The following is a 19,241-nucleotide window of genomic DNA, read 5'->3' as shown; positions in this document are numbered from 1 at the left end:
ACATTCTTGAAGTTCTAGGATGAGAAGAAAGGGATTGTAGAGACCCTTGTCCCATATCTCTTCCTTTAGCAATTAAACAATATAAATGCCATAACAATTGGTGCTTCTGCAAGTTATTTCAGAAGCACACATCTTCTTCATAATGTAACTTCATCCCTACTCCAAAACGCATTGAAAAATGGAAGTCCTAGCATAAGGAAGAGAGCTAGCATGGTGTAGTGGTTTGAGCATTTGAATGTGACTCTGGAGATCAGGGTTTAATTCCCTGCTTGGCCATGAAAACCCACTTGGTGACCTTGGGAAAGTCACGCACTCTCTGACCCAGAAAACCCTATGATAGGTTCACTTTGGGCTGAAGTAAAAAAACTATCTGAAATCACACAACAACAACAACAGCAACAAGCATAAGGAGAGGACGACTAAGGTGAACTCTCACATAGAGGCAGAAATGGACCATAAAGAACAGGGCTTAGTTTTATAACAGTCACAGCTGCATAAAAAACAATACAAAAGGAAGTGCCTGGAAAAGTGCTGGTCATGGTGTTCTTGTGCACGTCTCTTCTTGTACACAAAGGAACCAACCCTGTGTCATAAGGGCAGCTTCTGCTGGCTGATCTGAGGCCTCCACTCTTCCTGGCTGCTGGGTGCACGTTTGCTTTGTCAGCCACACAAGTGTTGGGACTGGATGAGTAATGAAGCATTTGACCAGCTCTAATGAACCATTACAAGTAAATGAGGCTGAAAGTGAGAGCCCCAGCACAGGGCAGAGCAGAAGGGCCTGAGTATCTTCATTATGGCTGGACATTACTTACATATTTGCAACCGGAGCAATGTTACTCATGTTGCCCCCACCCCACAGCAACAATGGCTAACTCTAAAAGATTACAGAAGTGGGAAAAGTGAAGAGAGAGGCACAAAGAATGGAACAAAGAATCTATTTTCTTCTTTTGGTCTTCCAGGCCTCTACAGGAACAGGCAAACAAGGCGCATAAAGGAGTCTTCTATGTCTTTTATAAATCTAGTATTACTAGCTTAAACTTTATATTTAAAACTTCCATAGCCTTTACTGTCCTAGTGCTGTCCTCATGACACCTCAGGACTGGTCCTTTCAGGCAGCACCTAGTCCTTTCTCCTCTCATAGCCCTTACCGTATCACCATCCTCCAGTGAAGCTAGCACAAAACAACGGTAGCTCAAGTCTTCTGAAAGTGGCTTATTATAGAAGCCATTGTACTTCTTCTCATCTCCTAAGACAAATGTCTCTGGCAGATCCTCCACTTGGGCAGCGATGTAGGGCTTGTGTTCTGCCTGCCGACGCTGGCGTCTGTCGGGGCCCCCTTCATTTATGGCCTCAAGCAGCTGGGTGGCAGAAGAAAGCCAAATATGAGGAAAGGCTGTGCCACATACCACTGGAGTTTCAGCAGCCATGTCATTTTCTTGAGGGAAATTTGCAAACTGGGTGAAAAAGGCTTAAGATGTTCGAGACATATCCCTGTCAGTTCCTTATGACATTTCCCAGAATTCCACAAATTTATAGCTGCTTACTTGGCAGCAAAAGCTATCTGGGGTACAATGTTTGAGTGAGGTGATACTCTGTGACTTTCAGACATCTTTTGTGTCTCCCCCTCCCCAAAAATTACTTGAGACAGAGTTCTGAGAACTAATTCGGAAGCATGCACTGGTTTCAGATAGGGAATAAGCAACAGTTATGCTTTTGCAATCTTTCAGATCATCCAAAGAAGGCAACAAAGTTCTGGAAATTACAATCCATACATATGTATCTTTTAATGCCCAGGAATTCAAATTTCCAGGCACAGGAAGAATTTCAGCAAGATTTAATACAGAAACACATCCTGTATTGTGCACTACAATCGCTAGACAGGGCATTTACAGGTGCTTCGCTTCCCCCGCCCCCCCACTCCACATCTTGCTGGGTTGCAGTAAGTCTTTGTGTAAATCACACATGCTGCTAACAGATTTCATGGGACATTGAGAGAAAAAATGACAAATTTCATAGTCATCCACAAATTCAAGAAAAAGGATATAAACACACAAAAATTCAATTACATTCCCCAGAAAGGCTTTCAGATGTTTAAAGATGTTTTTCTAATGAATAAAAATGAATGCTGGGCTCTGAACAGAAATTCTAATTTAAAATGAAGGAAGAGGCATGAAATACATTTCACACAAAAATGTGCAAGGGCAGGCGCGGAGCATCAGAGCAAGTGTGGTGCCAGGAAGAAAGAGACTACAGAGAGCTGTGCTGTAGTGTCAGGGAAGGAGGCTGGTGGCTTGTCCTCCACCCACTGAGTTATTTTCTAACTGGGGAGATAACATAAATAATTACATATACTAGTCTGTGCATGCATATGACTGTACATGCATACAGTCATGTCGTAAGTTTCATTTCCTATACGTGGCTTTACAGAAATATCGTGCAAAACAGCAAGAGAAAGAAAGAATAGAAAATCCATAAATGCAACAAGTGCTCAGGGAGACACACTTTAGTGATCTCTTTCAGGTTAAGTAGCTAGAAGCCCTGCAAGCAACTTTGACAGTTTGCTGGAAACTAGCATAGAGATTATGGGTATTTGAGGAATGTGGTGCTTTCAGGATGTCAGGTGATGGTATCAAACACCACTGTTTTCACATAGAAAACAGATAACCGATTTCAGCTATCCTTAGCACCAAAGGGCTAAAAAAGCATCTTCCCAGATCATTTTAAATATGTAGAATAGCTTCTTGGCCCCTCTTTCTCCTATTTTCCACAGAACACGTGGAAGCATGTTTTGACACTAGCAAGTTTGCCCCTTTTCCTACCTGGTCCAGTTCCATCTCATCTGGGGTCCTCATTTTGGAGGCAAGTATGTTGCTTGTAGGGTCCATTGGCACAACTACAATATAATACCACCTAGGAGACAAGAGTAGGAAAAGAGTGACCCTTGCTACATGGGAGGCCAGCCTTAAAATCCCTGCAACTCCTACTTGCTATCTCCATTTTTATTAGCACTTCTCAGAGACTGAGAATTACAGCCTGGTGGTGTTTATCATTTTAATGAAGTCACAAGGCTAGTTTTGGGAAGATTGTGCAAGATGCTGAGAAAAGACAGCTCTATGGCTGAATATCTATTTTAGTACTAAATTAACACAAACATTAGATTTCAACAAGAGATTTACATGTACAAGACCTGCTGTGTTTCTTGTTTGATCTGTAAAAAATATTTAAGTTATGTCACTATCTCATTTTGTTAATAAGTCAATAAAGTAAAATAAAAAAAACCTAGAGATTTACATACATTATTTAAAGCAGGGGCGAGGAACCTATGGCCCTCCAACTCCAACTACTATCAATCCAACCAGTACGGATGATAGCAAGAGCTGTCTTGATTTGTAATCCAACGTCTTGCGAGTCACATGTTACTTATACCTGATTTATAATAACAATGTAAACTTTATTACAGCCATTTGGCCAGCACAATTACAAAACTCATCAGTATATCCTTAGTCAGTACCAAATTCTTTTGTCAAATTTCCCTAAACCCTTTGGTATATTATCACAGGCTAGATTTATAAATAACTGTGCAGCTCGATGCATAATGTAGGTCTTTTCTGTTTCTTTCTCTCCATATAGATTAAAGCCAGGGTGTGAAGAAGCCACTTTTTTTGGACTAAAACACCTGTAAGTCAACAGCTAGCATGTTCACAGACAAACCCACATGTTTCGTCAGGTACTCAGGAGAGATCCCCCAAACAGGCATGTATAACATTGACATTTATTTTCTGTTCTACTTTTGGAAGAAGAGAGCAAGAAGCCAATGAATCAAACAGAAGCACAGAAGTGGAAAAAATATATACCTGACTGGCACAGCAGTCTTCACTCTGGGAAGAGTGAGAGTAAACTGTCCATTATGGATATATTTATATGTGGAGACAGGCTTGTTCTGGAGGACATCAGGTGCTGTCCGGATGAAGACCCGGTGCTGCAGTGCCCCTGCGCTGCTCCCCCGGTTTGTGAGTGCAAAGGAGTAATTTGTGTCGGGCTGCAGGTCATTAATCAGCTTCTTCATGGAGTGCCCATCCACCTCCACAGTCTGACCATTGTACAGAATCTGCAAGTAATGGAAAGTCACCACAATTCAAGTTGATAAGGCTTCTCTAAGAAAAGGACTGATGAAGGACTGATTGAGTCCCTTCTTGTATTTCAGCTCTGGCTTTTCTAGGCATTCTTCATAGTCTTCTCACTACATGAAGTATCCAGAGGCACTAAAGAAGGTACTATACGTTGTTCTTAAATGTGACCACCACTCACCTGAATGAGCCCAACTAGATGATCATGGTTGCCACACGCTCCTAGCACTCTAATATATAATTGATTATCTAGATCCATTTCAGTCAAGGTTGATTTTGAACAGAACCTACCTTGGTTGTGATTAGAGAGGGATGGGGAAATATGTTGACTCCTGCTGGACATTTTAGATGTGATAGAACCATAACCCAGTCTTTCCCAACCCAGGTATCCTACATATGTGCTGGGTAATGATTCCGAGCATTCTTGACCACTGGCTGGGGGCTGAAGGAATTTGAAGTCCAAAAATTCAGAAGGGCACTATGTTGACAACAGTTGACATAAGCAGGGGTGGGAATTGTGTGGTCTTCCAGAGGAACTCCCAGGAGCCATAGCAAGCATAGCCAATTGTGAAGAATGCTGAGATTTGCAGTCCAACAAGGACATGCATGCCCCATCCAGACTGACAGTTTCCTTCTGAAAGCCTGTTTGGGTGCAGCCTTGAAGATGCTGCACAACTGTTGTTCTATTCCTACTTGGACAGCTGATTCCAGAAGATGGTGCTGGAATGCAACTGCTCTGTACTATGGGCAGTTATGTTATGGGGGTTCCACATATCTTATATATTCTCCAATATAACATTAAATTACTGGCTGAGACACTCTGGGCATGTGACATCCAGGTCTGTCTCTCATTTTCAGTTTGTCCAGTTCTAGTTCTAGTTCTGAACAAATGTGAGGGAAAAGAAAGATTGGATTAAGGTTGATGAACTGGGACTTGGGCCAGATAAAATAGCATGAATGCTGTTACGATTATATGATGATTATCTGCCCAGCTTATCTTGGTTTGTAGAGGGCTGTTCTCCTTCTAAAAATACTGTATATACTCGACTATAAGTTGACCTTGTGTATAAGTCAAGGGCAGGTTTGGGGCTCAAAATTATAGATTTTGATATGACCCATGGATAAGCAGAGGGAAAACCTTAGGGACATGTAACAAAGGATCTAAAGGATGAAGCAAAGGAAAAAAACGTCAAAGAATTTACAAATTTCCAGCAGGCATAATTGTTTGTGCTCATACTAAAGGCTGGATGGATGAGAGAACTGGGGAGGGGTGTGTATGCCAGTTCTTCCAGGACAGATTGCATTCTTGCCTTTCACCAGGGGATGGTTCCTTCTTTTATCTAAGAGTTAAGGCATAGTATTTAGATTGATCCATAGATAAGTTGACTCAGGTTTTTTGATCAATTTTTTGACTAAAATTTATAGACTTATACATGAGTATATACAGTAATCAGTTGTATAGCTTAGGCATTTCATTGAATCCGGCACTGTCATTAGTGTTTAGGCTGATACATCAATTGAAACATTTATCCAAACCCTAGTAAGTTTACTGCAATGTCTCATATATGAGTTACCTTAAATCCCCAAAACTTTAATTAGTCCAAACAAGACAAGCGAGATTGCTAATCAGGGTTGTCTGATACATGTTTATTTTTATTTCTTATTTATTTCAAAGATTTATATCCCGTCTTTCTCCCACAATGGGATTCATTGCTTTGTCCTCTGAATGATAGCTAGTCCATTTCTGGGTCCAATTTAAAGAGCTATAATTAACATTCAAAGCCATATGGAGCTTAGAATCAGGTTACCACACCAAATTTGAATCACACAGTACATACTTGGACACTAAAATCATCTTTTAAGCCCCTTCACTAGATATGTATGGTAACTAAGGTGAAGCAGGTACCTATTATGGAGAAGGTAATTTCTGTGGGAAGCATACGAATTATGGAATGGCCTTCCCAGTGAGGTTTGCCTGGCATCTACATTTTCAGCTTTTTGTTGCCAAGTGGTATCTAAGTCATTTTAAGCCCTTGGTTCTAAAAATACAGAGATGCTTTTTGATTTTTTTCACTGCTGTTATCCTCTGCAGTTAGTTTTATATTTGGTTTTATGCTGTGGCTGTTTTAATTTGGTTTAGGTGTACTTCTTGCATTTTTTTTTATATCTCCTTGGATTGCTCTGGGTGCCAAGCATTGCAGGAATATGTTAAAGAAATGACAGTATCAACAGTCTAAACCGGGATTTGAACCCTCATCTCCAGAGTAATAGTCCAACAGTCAAACTAATGTTGGATAATAATAAAGGTCTCTGCCCAACTTCAGTCCAATCTAAGGAGCAAGTACAAAAGCAAAGAATTCAATTTGATCAAACAGGAAGCTCCCAACACTTGCGTGAAGAGCAAAGTGAATCCTCAACACATGTGTTGATCCCCAAGCCTCATGCTCAAACAACTACTAGTGCCCACATTACAGCTGAGCTGAGCTAGTTTCTATGCACATACATGGGCAGAGTATGGAATCCCTTTTCCTCTCATGGCTGTTTCACCCTTGTACTATCCATTTTTTAATTTTTTTAAATTAAGTTTTATCAAAAAATAAATGTATAAACAATAGAAATAACAGACCTTGGGAATGAGCAAAAAGAATTTCCACCCAATAATACATTCTTTTGAAGTTGTAAAAAGATCCAGAAAGGGAAATCATACATCATTTTGCCACAGCTGGGTGGTCAGTGTCCAAGATGTCCTTCCAAAAACCAGCTTGGTATGAAGGTGAAGCAAAATGAGATATATATTTTATTGACATAATCTTGTACTGTCCATTCAAGAGGGTTGGGAGATGGGGGTTGTCTAGTGTAGTGCTGGTTGTCTCTGTCTCACTATCCAGGCTTTTGATTTGCTTTTACAGTGGTGAGAGCCAGTATGGCATAGTGATTTGAGCACTGGACTATGAATCTTGCAACCAGGGTGTAATTCCGCACTTGCATATGGAAACCCACTGGATGATCTTGGGTGAGTCATTCATTCTCAGTCCCTGAAAGCCCCATAAGTGAGGCAAGCCATTACTGTCAAAGAAGCAAAAACCAATCTGTTAGTAAACATTTGCCATGTTCAAAACAAGCTTTTTCCAACTTGCATCTTCTATAATCTCTGGCTGTGCTGGATAGGCTGATAGGCTGCACTCCAGAACATTGGGTTGGCACCAGATTGGGGAAGGTCAGTTTTAAATCATGGAGTGAAAGCTGAGAATATTATGTGTACAGTACATCCTCATGAAAATGTCTTAAAAAATCCACTCTTATTACCAAACAAGATATAATCTCAAAATGCATTTTAGCATCAGGCACAAGCACTGCAGCTTCTCTTTTAGGTCAGGGACAGTATCGGGTTCAGATCACAGTAAGATTCTTGGAGTAACATCATCTCACACTCGTTCCACAGGACCAGTCATTTTTTGAAGGGAGTTTTATCTCTTGGACCAGATGAAGCAATGACTCTTCCCTGAGGAGAACTGAAAATCTCATTATTGATTTTTAGCAGAAAAAAAAATCAGAGGTCTTAGTTCACCACCAATAAAAATACCATGAGATTTACCCTGTGCTTCAGTATTCACAAATCAGAACAATATCTGGTTTAATTAAATCTGTTAAAGAGAAAGATGACACCCTTTGGGATGTAGATTTAGTGTGAGGCTGTTTATGAAGTGTAGATAATGCTAATTGTTCCCATGGAGATTTATCAGCATTATTAGGCTTTGGCCTGGCATCCTGCATGCCTGAATTAAATAGCCAGGCACAGAGGGGAGTCCTGTTTGCAAAGTTCTTGTTTCCAAAGATCACAGCTGCTACAGGGCCAACTAGTCTGTTGGTACTTTGGCATGATCTGGACGTCTATGATTGTCATCAGGAAGAAGAAAGCTCATTTTCACGCCTTGTGTTTGCATGGCTGCTCCTCAGTAGCAGGCCACTCACACCATCTGGTGCTTCAGCAAGGCTAACCTGCAGTAGGAACTGTTGTCAACTCTCCTATCACTTTCATAATCTCAACTATGGTAACCACACCAGACCTTGTGAATGGATGATTCATCATCTGGATAAAGAGCACTCTGGTCATACAGCATTGGGAATGACTCCAAAGAACTAACCTTTTAAGATAAAATTCCTCTTATAGAATTCCATTGATAAGAAGACTGCTTATTCTTCTGTCATTTTGCCAGTAAGGAAAAGCAGCCACAGCTACATTTTCCTTTGCTCTCTAATGGTGGTGTGAGGATTTAATGGCTTCTGCCCATATGGTAGCATTGTAGAAAAATCACCCCTATTACTTGAGGGTTCACAAAAAATGCAGTTCCCAGTAAAATAAAGTTGTATTTAAGAGCTCCTTAGAACAGTTCTCCCTCAAGGAGTAGATCCCTTGGTCTTTTTTGTTGATCATGAAGAATTTTGGTACTAGCTAAAATCAGGACAGAGAGCAGAGGGTATCATCCAACAAGAGTAATATCTGAAGGGTCTCTGTGACTCTTCAAGACCAGTATGAGAACTAAGAAATTTTTGCCAGGAATGCAAAGGTTTTTACCCTTCGAAGACATGCCCAGTCTCTGATTAACCACACCTTCAGTGATAAAGAATGAAAGTAATGAGGAAAAGTACACTTTGGCCTGGAGAAGAGAGTGCACCTTGCCATTGTATCCTGACACCAAACCCCAGGACTGTCTCCAAGTTTGCTCACACAGCATGTTCAAATACTGGGCTAATGGCAGTAAAACCCCTATGTTGAGAATTTCCAAAGAAGCATTCCTCTCATTCTTTCCTGCTAATTTTAACCAGGCACAGCCAGGTTTGAGTCTGACTGGAAAAGCATTATCACTACACTTAGATCAGAGCTCCTTCCATGACTCGATATTCCCTTACCTTGAAAGGTACTGCAGATTTGTAAGACTCTGGCACCTCCCAGCTCAGCAGAACTGATGTTTTCATCACAGCACTGACACGGAAGTTCTTTGCAAACACTACAATTAGAAAGAATCCTTTTGAGTGTACCCTGTGAGGGAACAATGAGATACAAACCAATCCCAACCTCTGCCCTTCCACCCTCCTAAGCAAAAACAGAGGCTGCTGTTTTCAGTTAGCTACATTAAAGTTCTTTCACATCTTAGAAGGACACCTGAGCTTTTCAATCAATCTCCCAGTGCAAAAGCTGTGTACTATTCTAAGTACACAGGTGGGAGGTTAAGCCTGAGCTGTCACCTTTCACTCTCCCCTTTGTTTCTTCATCATGATCAAAAGGTAGCTGTTATTAGGTCCTGGTTCTTCAAAGAAGCTCTTTTGAAGCACACCAATGTTATTGTGCCACAGTTCTTAGGTGCAAAGAGAAAATAGTATATTTGATTTTTTTTTAAAAAAGCAATCCTACAGTCTCTATGCCCATGCCCATCCACCCCATCCTTGGTTATAAGCCCAGTTAAGTAAAAATGGCTATCTCTGACCTATTGCTGGGGGAAAGGGTGTTAGTATCTGATTATAGCAGGAGGTGCCTACCTTGTTCCATTGGCATCGTCCTAGATTGAATGCTGGGGCTGAGAGGTCCAGCTCCCTTACTAGTATGGGCTCTAACTTTGATGTCATAAGTTGTGTCAGGTTTGAGGTTGGCCAGAGTGATGCTTGTTTCCTTAGTAACATTAGTCAGGTTCTGTTGGCTGTTAATGTCTCTGTAGACGACCGTATAGTTGGTTATTTTTCCATTCCTCTCAGCCAGCAGTGGTGGATACCAGGTCACTTTAGTGGTAGAAGTGGTAAGGCCCACAACACGCAGGTTCTGGGGAAAGCCACTTGGCACCTCCTCTGCAGTAGTGATTTCCTTCTCAAACTCCTCCCCAGGACCAGCTCTATTCTTGGCAGACAGCTTGAAGATGTAGGTGGCACCCTTGTAAAGGCCGGTCACAGTGTGGTGATCATCGTTCTTCCCAAACTGAATGACTGTCATCTTCTCCTCATCAGCACGTTTGTACTGTAGCATGTAGCCCAGTAGCTCCCCAATCATCTCTTTGGGTGGATGCCAATTGATTAGGGCTGTATTCATAGATGTGGTGCTGATCATCATGGTAGGTTTCCCTGGGACTGTGAGACAAAAACAGGGATGACATGCTGTGGGTGGGTAGGACTGCAAACTCTGGCTATTTGGAGTCTCTCACCCAAGCAGGTTTACCAGCTGAACTACAAGTGATATGGGCCTTCCTGGACGGTAGCACTTCAGACCAGAGATGAAAAATTCCATTCTTGAACGTTCAGTCACATTAAAACCTCACTGAATACACAAGAGAAATCTAAGCTAAAAGGCTTCTCCATTATATCCAGTGTTAGCACAGGAGGAGGATATTTGACATTAATAACATTAAAAAAAATGCAAGTCGCTGCCTGTAATTTGAAGTGGTTCAGCCTTGAAAGATACTACATTTTTCAGCATATAGTTTAGCCTTTACCTTTCCAGGTCTTTACATTCCATAATTAAAATAATTGAACAAAAAATTAAATCCCATAATGGAAAAGCCAATTTTGTATGGCTCGATTAAATGAAATATATTTAATAAATGTAATTTTGGCTGTACAGCTTGGTCTATCTGGCCATGCAATTTGAATTTTTTGTGGTGGCATGTCTACAATTAAAAAACATGAAAACAGCGCCCACCCACTCCAGTTCTAGTTAATGGTGACAGACAGTTTACATCTCTTAGCAAGACTCTGCACTTGAATTCTGTGAAGTGCCATACTTTGTAAAAACTTTTGTGGCAGCAGAACTGCAGAATTCACAGAGACTGCTAATGCAGTGGGTTAGTAGCTGAAGCACTGAAATTCAGAATGAACCAAATCCTAGGGAACTTTATTTAAACAATATTAGCTACAGTTTTCAGAGAGGCAGCTGTATTAATTTGTTTCAGTTTTAAAAAAAGAAATATGGTACCTTTAAGACAAATCAATTTGTTGCAGTGTTTTAATTCCACTTCTTCAGATACACAGAATGTAGGCTGAGGAGATAGACATATCTACAAGTTTGTTGTTGTGTACTTTCAAGTTGTTTACAATTTATGGCGAACCTAGGTGACCCTATCATGGGGTTTCCTTGGCAAGATTTGTTCAGAGGAGGTTTCTCACTGCCTTCCCCTGAGGCTGGGAGTATGTGACTTGCCCAAGATCACCAAATGGGTGTCCATTGTCAAGCAGAGATCAAACCCTGGTGCATTTGCCTTTTAACTACTCTTTACAACCACCACTAATACTGACATAGTCATCCTACCATCACAAAGGTAAAGTTATTCCTCGCTGACAAGGTTGTCAAGTCATGTCCAACGATAGGGGGCAGTACTTATCTCCATTACTAAGCTGAAGAGCCAGCATTGTCAGAGACTACTCCATGATCATGTGGCCAGCATGATTGCACAGAACGCTGTTTACCTTCTCACCAGAGTGTTACCTATTTATTTACCAACCTATTTTTCACCATACCAACTTATTTTTCATTTCTGTGACATTTCTCACTCCTTCCCTGTCCTGTGTTTGTATATATGTCTGTCTACTGAGGCTTCATGACATGCATCTGAGGAAATGGACTGCAGTCCCTAGAAATTTTAGGCTGAAATAAATTAGTCTTAAAGGGAGCACAAGATTCCTTCTTTCTTTTTACATTAGCAGTTATGAATCTCTTATTAATAACCTGTTAATAAAACCAGAAGTAGCAGTTCCTGGCATTATAACTGAAATCAATATCCTATTGGATACTGCCTTCAAAACATCCTTTGAACTGTCTCTCAAATTTTAATGCATCCTCCCAACCACTCCTTCAACTCTGGCACTTGCAGAAGGAGGTGCACAAAGAGGAGACTTGGACACAGGGAGGAAAAAGGTACAAGATACTGCCATAAGCTAAAGAAGTCTGAGTGCCAGCAAAAAGTGTTGAGGATGTACCCAGGCTCAGATCTGGAATCTCTCCTAGCGTGATGCAGGCAATTTTCGTAGCAATCGTTATAATTTCACCACCTGTGCGAGCTGTTGAGAGAGCGTGGCATGCTGTTTGCAATCAAAATGTGCTGTGTTTGAGCTGATGATCTGGTTCCTGCTAGGAATGTTGATGTGATGGCTGAGCAGCAACAGGATTCCAAATCGTCTATGTGTAGCACAAATTAAGGGCTGCTCCCTTCAAAGCATAACACCTGCTGTATAAAATGAATAGTTTCATATCTCAATTCCACCCACAAGACACACATCCTTGCTCCAAATCATGTAAGAATGGCATGTAGATCCATCAATGGCAAAACTATTCCACGTCAGTAAAGTGATAAGGTATCATTATTAATATCGGTGCTGGATTTGACACTAAGAGTCAATTCACAATAGTAAACTACTGCTTTAGATAGTAACTGAACTGATTTGGCTAATTTGTAACGAAGTTTGTTGTGTGAGTTCTACCTAGTTCTGAAATATTTAGAAACAGGCTTCACTGGTTTAGGTGGACACATTAACATCATGGTGAACAGAAGACATATAGATAAAGAAGAGTGAAGATAATGAAAAAGAGATGCCAACAAGAGTATGAGCCTGAAAGTATTATTGTGGTATCTGGAATATAGGTAGAAATGGAAGTAAGCACCACTTGAGTCATAGAAGAGTCACAGTATTTGTCGGTGCCCTATAGACCATCAGATCTAACCCCCAGCTCAATGCAGGACTTCCAGCTACAGCATCACCAGCAGAAAGTTGTCCAGCCTCTTTCTGAAGACATCCAGAGAAGATCTCACCACCTCTATAAGCAACTAGTTCTCTTGTTGAACTGCTCTTACTGTCAATGAGTCCCTTCTAATGTTTAATCAAAATCTATACTCTCCTGTAACTTCAAACCATTAGACCTGGTTCTATTATCTGGGGCAGCAGAGAACTGGCTTACCCCGCCTCTCTGTGACAGCCCTTGAGGCTGAATCACACTGCTGGCTCATGTTCAACTTATGATCAACAATAATCTCAAGATCTTTTTTGCATGTAGTACTGCTGAGCCATGTATCCTATACCTGTGCATTTGTGGCCTAAATGCAGAATTTTGCATTTGTCTCTAATTAATTTCATTTTATTAATTTCTGGCCCATTTTCTAATTTATCTAGGTTCTTTTGAGTTCTGTTCCCATCTTCCAATGTGTTAACTCCCTCCCCACATAGTTTTGTGCCATCTGCAAACTTGATAAGGATTTATTCTACCCTGTCATCTAAGTCATCAATAAAAATGTTGAAGAGTCAAACGATCCTAAGACTGAACCCTGAGGTACTCCACTTGAGACCTTCCAGTTTGAAGAGCATCCACTGATGATGACTGTTTGAGCATGGTTGTCCAACCAGTTGTTGATCCAGTGTTCTTATCTATTCCACCTGTAATCAGTTTGCTAATAAAAACATTATGGAAGGAATTATGAAATAATAATAATAATAATAATAATAATAATAATAATAATTTGTTTTATTTATATACCACTATTCCAAAGATCATAGTGGTGAACAGCAAGTAAGCTAATTAGCAAGGAAATGCTTTGATGAAATCCAGATAAGTGATATCCACAGCATTTGTATATCTACCAAACTAGTGCCCTGACAGCAAAAGATATAAGATTATAAGATTAGTTTGGCAGGATTTGTTGTTGAGAAACCTATGCTGGCACCTCCTGATCATCAAGATACTTGCAGACAGATCCCTGTATAATCTGTTCTAATATTTTTCCTGGTATTGAGGTTAGGCCAATCAGTCTGTAGTTTCCTGGATCATCATCATCATCATCATCATCATCATCATCATCATCATCATCATCATCATCATCATCATCATCACTTTTTTTTGAAGAGAGGGACAATGTTTGCTCTTCTCCATTCCTTTGGCATCTCACCTGTTCTCTAAGATTTCTCAAAAGTTCTGGCAAGAGAGTACACCAGCAAGGTCCTTCAGTACTTTGGAATGCAGTTCATCTGGCCCTGCAGATCTGAATTTATTCAGATTAGCGAGGTGATTCTTGACTAACTCCTTATCAATCTTGATTTTCAATTCATTTGCTTTGCCAAGGTCTCTGCTGCTGTATGCATGTACACAGTTCTCATTTTGGGGGGAAATTCAAGCAAAATAGGTACTGAGTAGTTCTGACTTTTCATTGTGATCTGTTATCATTTTGCCATCCTAGCACTCTTCCAGAAATATTAGTCCATAGGAAATAAAGTGAAATTCATCCAGATTACTGGCAGAACTCGGTCACTAAGTATGAAAAAGGATCAGAGAATGCTAGCAACTTCTAGCTGAGAACAATTTTTTCAAAATTTCCAAAACATGCACTCCCTGATGCTTGATCTAGATTTTTATTAAGATATTAAAATTTCTGGTTTCACTACAGTTTATCTCTTGGGAGTGGAGACTCTGCAAACCAATCAGTGATATTTGGCAAATCCAGGGCAGAGGTGGGCAGTCATTTCATCCAAAGACATTTGGTTTCCTGGGTTTATATGCAGACATATACACTCCAAACCTGCACACTGTCTAGAGCCAGCAGGGTGATACTTCACTAATATACTGTAAAAATCCAGGCAGCCTTCCAAAGCAAAAGGAGACACTATATAGAGCCCTCCTACAAAATCTCTCAGTTATCCCATTAGGCACCCTGCAATAAGAGAAGATTTCACCTCCAAATCCTGATTAAAATGGGCAGTGCTCTGCTTCTTCTATTGACCAACGTGCCTCCCTGGGGCCATTTTCTCCATTTGCCTGCTGCCTCTTATTCAGACAAGCACATACCAGGAGACACATTCCATTCTTTTGAGACACAGACATCTACACCCAAGATTTCAATATTCTGATATTCCAATATGTATACACTCACAACTTTACACACACACCTGTCCCCAGATGGGGTCTCTGCAGCACCAGGAAGCTGTTGATGAATAATTTATCCATTACAAATTTTGTACGTGGAGATAGCCTCTATGTAGAAAACGTACAATTATCATAAGGTCATTGTAAATAAATTGAGACTTGTTTCCCCCTTCACTTGTAATATTAGGATTTTGGACAATCCAGTGAAATTGGCAGGGAGTAGGATCGGGACAGACAAAAGAAGCAACAGAACTCGTATTTTATTTATGAGATTTATTACCATAAGATTTTGGTGTGGAACGTCTGCAGGTAAAAGACTGGGCAGTGGTGCATATACACATCATACATACACACATGATTTAAAACATGCTCCCAGGAGAACTATTTGGCATCAGAACAAGATACCTTTCAAAGCAGAAACAGTTGGTTAAAGGGTTTTGCAGCTAATACAATTTAGTATAATGACAACAATTTTTTTAAAAAAGTAAGATGTTTGCCACTATTAATGGCAAATTTTGTGGTAATGGAGTGGGTGAGGGAAGTAGACTACAAAAAATGCCCAGCATGGTATAATGGCTTGGGTATTGCTGAACGGGGTCACGCTCCCCTTGAAGGACTCAGTTCGCAGTCTGGGGGTGCTTCTGGACTCATCGCTCCATCTTACATCTCAGGTGGATGCGACGGTCAGGAGCACCTGCTATCAGCTTCAGCTGATACGCCAGCTGCGACCCTACCTGGGCCGGGGAGACCTGGAAACGGTGGTACATGCTCTGGTAACCTCTCTGTTGGATTTCTGCAATGCGCTCTACATGGGGCAACCCTTGTACCAAACCCGGAAGCTACAATTGGTTCAGAATATGGCAGCAAGGCTGGTCACTGGATGTTCCAGGACTAGCCATATAACACCTATATTGCAAGATCTACATTGGCTGCCCATTCGCTTCCGGGCACAATACAAGGTGTTGGTAATTACCTATAAAGCCCTAAATGGCTTGGGCCCAGGGTACTTGGAGGACCGCCTCTCCCCATACAGTCCGCCCCGCACTCTCAGATTGGGCGGGAAACATTTGCTAAGAGTTCCAAAGTCAAGGTATTCTTCATCTTCTCAGAGGGCATTTTCTATCTCGGCCTCGCAGATTTAGAACTCTCTGCCCGACGAGCTCCGCTCAGTCATCTCTTTAGATCTATTTAGGATAAATTTGAAGACCCATCTTTTCCGTCAAGCTTTCCCCCATGTGCCTTAATATTTTACTCTCCTCCCTTGATGCACATTATTCGATCCAGCTATTTTGTTGTACGGCTTTTAATGATATGGTTTTAATTGATTGTAATATATCTTGTATAATTTTTTAATCGGTATGGGTAGTTTGTTTGCACTGTCAGGGATATATGTTGTTGTTATTGTTTCATTCTATGTTGTAAACCGCTATGATCTATGTAGGAATAGCGGTATATAAATAAATTTTCATTCATTCATTCATTGGACTACAATCCTGGGGAACAAGCTTCAAATACCGCCATGAAACCCCACTGGATGACCTAGGGCAAGTTGCACTTTCTCGCCCTCAGAGGAAGGCAGAGACAAACCACTTCTGAACAAATCTTGCCAAGAAAATCATGTGATAGGTTCATCTTAGGATCCCCATAAGTCTCAATTTACATGAAGGCACACAACAACCACAAGGCTAAATATAGCTTGTGGTTTTTGTGTTGTCCACTCCTGCCATGAAATATAGCAATGTTCCCTAGTTGATGGATTAGAAAGATATTTTTACCAGTTCATGAAAAGTATATATCCCCAAAATCTAGTAGCATAATAACTCTATGAAACCTATGTGCAGTTTCAAATGCTTGTTCAGCATAAGAGTGTTTAATCTAAAACAAGCCTGCAAAACATATGGCCTGTGAGTTGCTTGTGGCATGCCAAAGGATTTCTGGTGGCCCAGGAGGATGTGGAATGGCTTCTGGTGGTAGCTGGCTGCTAACAGCCAGCCAGCCAGCCTCTCCAATAAGGCTCCTCAAATGTCCTCTGCAACTCAGCTTTCTCCTGTGGAGAGTGCTAGGTTGTGGAGGAGGAGGAAGGTGAATGCATGTCCCCAAGCATTCTCCACAGCCTAGCTTTCTCCTGAGGAGAGGGCCGGACTGCAGAGGAAGAGGAAAAGTGAACACTCGCCCTCTGAGTCTACTCTGCAGCCCAGCTTTCTTTCGAGGAGAGGGACAGACTGTGGAGGAAGAGGAAGGATGAACACTTGCCCTGGGCTGCTCCACCACTTGGCTTTCTCCTAAGGAGAGAACCAGGCAGAGGAGGAGGAGGATAGAATATTAATACTAATCATGATTAATTAATAATTAATCATAACAAATTAATTAGTTATTAATGATAATCAATCATAACTAATTAATTAAAACCTATCTGCTGCCCAAACAAGTTTAGCCTATTTTAATTTTGGCCCCTACTTATGGCCATGTTGTGCAGGTATGATCTAGAGGAATCTGGATGACAGAAGAGGACATGGGAGATTATATCTGTGTCACAAAATGGTAATGTATGAAGTGACCTTTGGGAAAATAAGAGTTTCTGTTCTGCTCTTCTACAGAGTAGCCAATTTGCTTTCTCCACCACATGTAGACCAGCTGCAAACTATGAGATGAGATAAAGGTTGTAGAGCCTTTCCAACTTCCTGACTCCTCTGAAAATCTAAATTTCTACCCAGTCAATAATAGCATAGTTACAGTAATGATTCAAGGGCTCAAAATGGATAAACAGACCTGTCCACCAAAGGAAGGACTATAGCAGAAATGGCTCACCTGCTCCAGTTGTGGTAATCACCTTGGCCTTGCTTCTGGCCCCATCCCCTTTAGTGGTGTAGGCTGCAATGCTGACAGAATAGGTAGTTTCAGGTAAAAGGCCTCCTATGATAGTTTCCTGTGGGAAAAGGAGATACTCTTTAGCTTTTAATGTATATATCAAGCAAGTTAGGCATATCAGAGTACTTAAGTTTCTCAGATATTTGTGCCTGATTTACTTGGGTTCAAAACACCTAACTAGACTATTTGTTCTCAAGTTAATTTGATCTCCTGTCTCCACTTCTTCCCCGTGCTTCCTTTCTTTAGTTTGGCTTGTTTTTAGTATTTAAGGAGCAGCCCAGGTGAGGTCTGGGTTTTCATGTGTGTATGGCACCATTCGGCTGTACTGCTTATTGAATTTTAATTGCTGTGAGTCATTGATAGATCTTTTTTAAAAAAATCTAGAAATTGGGATGAAAATATAATGAACATGTTCCTCAAATCAACAGGTTCAAAGTAAGGACACATTTTTATAATCTGTGGCAGGGAAGGCTGCTGCCTAATCACACAGCCAAGACATGAAACTGTGTCCTTAGCTCACTCTGGAGCTCATTTAAGTCTAGCCAACAGATGACAATGGTGTGGACAACAATCAAATTGGTGAGACTGACAAGGGGAGCCACTTGATTTATTCATTTTAGCATGACGTTTTGTGGATTAAAATCCACTTTCTCAAATGCACTGGAAGTGGATTTTAATCGACAAAAGCCCATGCTAAAGTAAATTAGTCTTAAAGGTGTTGTAAAATAATCTCCTCATCTTCCTTTATTTTTATACCAAAACAGACTGACAACAGCCATTGGTTTGAAACTTGCCATAACACTGTTATCAGCCAAGGTATTCAATATAGCCTTATTCTTGGAAGTAAATTAACAAATCTCACAGACAACAGGGAACATTCTGTAAGAACAACAGAGATCTAGCAGAACACTCAACAGGAAGCAAAAGCCAGTTTTGCCTCCTCAGTGGTGTGATCACAACTATGAAGGATAAAGATGCTAGAGGGAGCAAGTAACAACACTTGAGGGAATGAAGTTAGTATTGCAGCCTTGGCTTCGGAAAATGCAAGGGTGGATCAATTGCCAAAAGGCTATTCTAGGCCTCACAAGCCTTCCTCACACAGGATTCCACTGAGAACCATCTGTTTGAAGGCAAACATTAGTAGCTTTCCAGCAGAATTTCAACATTTACTTGTCAGACTGGTACAAATGACTCCACATTCACAGAAGCCAGTATGTGATACAAGCCAGAGCTGTGAAGAAATACGTGCAGTGATGTGCAAACAGCAAAGAATTTCTTCCTTGGGTTGTTGGGCAGCTTTCCTTGGTTGTCAAAGAATTGCACAATTCTTTCACTGCTTTCATTTACAATCCAAAATT

At 40.9% G+C, this 19,241-nt stretch overlaps 1 protein-coding gene across 13 annotated transcripts in view; it reads right to left on the bottom strand.

The window, feature by feature from the left end:
* PTPRF (protein tyrosine phosphatase receptor type F) overlaps positions 1 to 19,241 on the bottom strand; it is a 686,838-nt gene that overhangs the window by 52,001 nt on the left and 615,596 nt on the right. For all 13 annotated transcript variants that reach the window (XM_089514948.1, XM_089514949.1, XM_089514947.1 and 10 more), the window contains 6 exons: positions 17,824 to 17,941; positions 9,666 to 10,244; positions 9,039 to 9,136; positions 3,855 to 4,108; positions 2,820 to 2,910; positions 1,149 to 1,358 (listed from right to left, as the gene is read on the bottom strand). In XM_089514948.1, coding sequence (XP_089371074.1) covers positions 1,149 to 1,358; positions 2,820 to 2,910; positions 3,855 to 4,108; positions 9,039 to 9,136; positions 9,666 to 10,244; positions 17,824 to 17,941 — 1,350 coding nt within the window. The remainder of the gene's footprint in view (positions 1 to 1,148; positions 1,359 to 2,819; positions 2,911 to 3,854; positions 4,109 to 9,038; positions 9,137 to 9,665; positions 10,245 to 17,823; positions 17,942 to 19,241) is intronic.

Source organism: Sceloporus occidentalis, unplaced genomic scaffold (genome assembly GCF_023333645.1).
Source record: "Sceloporus occidentalis isolate IW3139 unplaced genomic scaffold, rSceOcc1.0.p SCAF_3, whole genome shotgun sequence".
In the NCBI taxonomy this organism is placed as follows: Eukaryota; Metazoa; Chordata; class Lepidosauria; order Squamata; family Phrynosomatidae; genus Sceloporus; species Sceloporus occidentalis.
The sequence above is the reverse complement of the archived record's forward strand: the minus strand, read 5'-3'. Positions and strand labels throughout refer to the sequence as shown.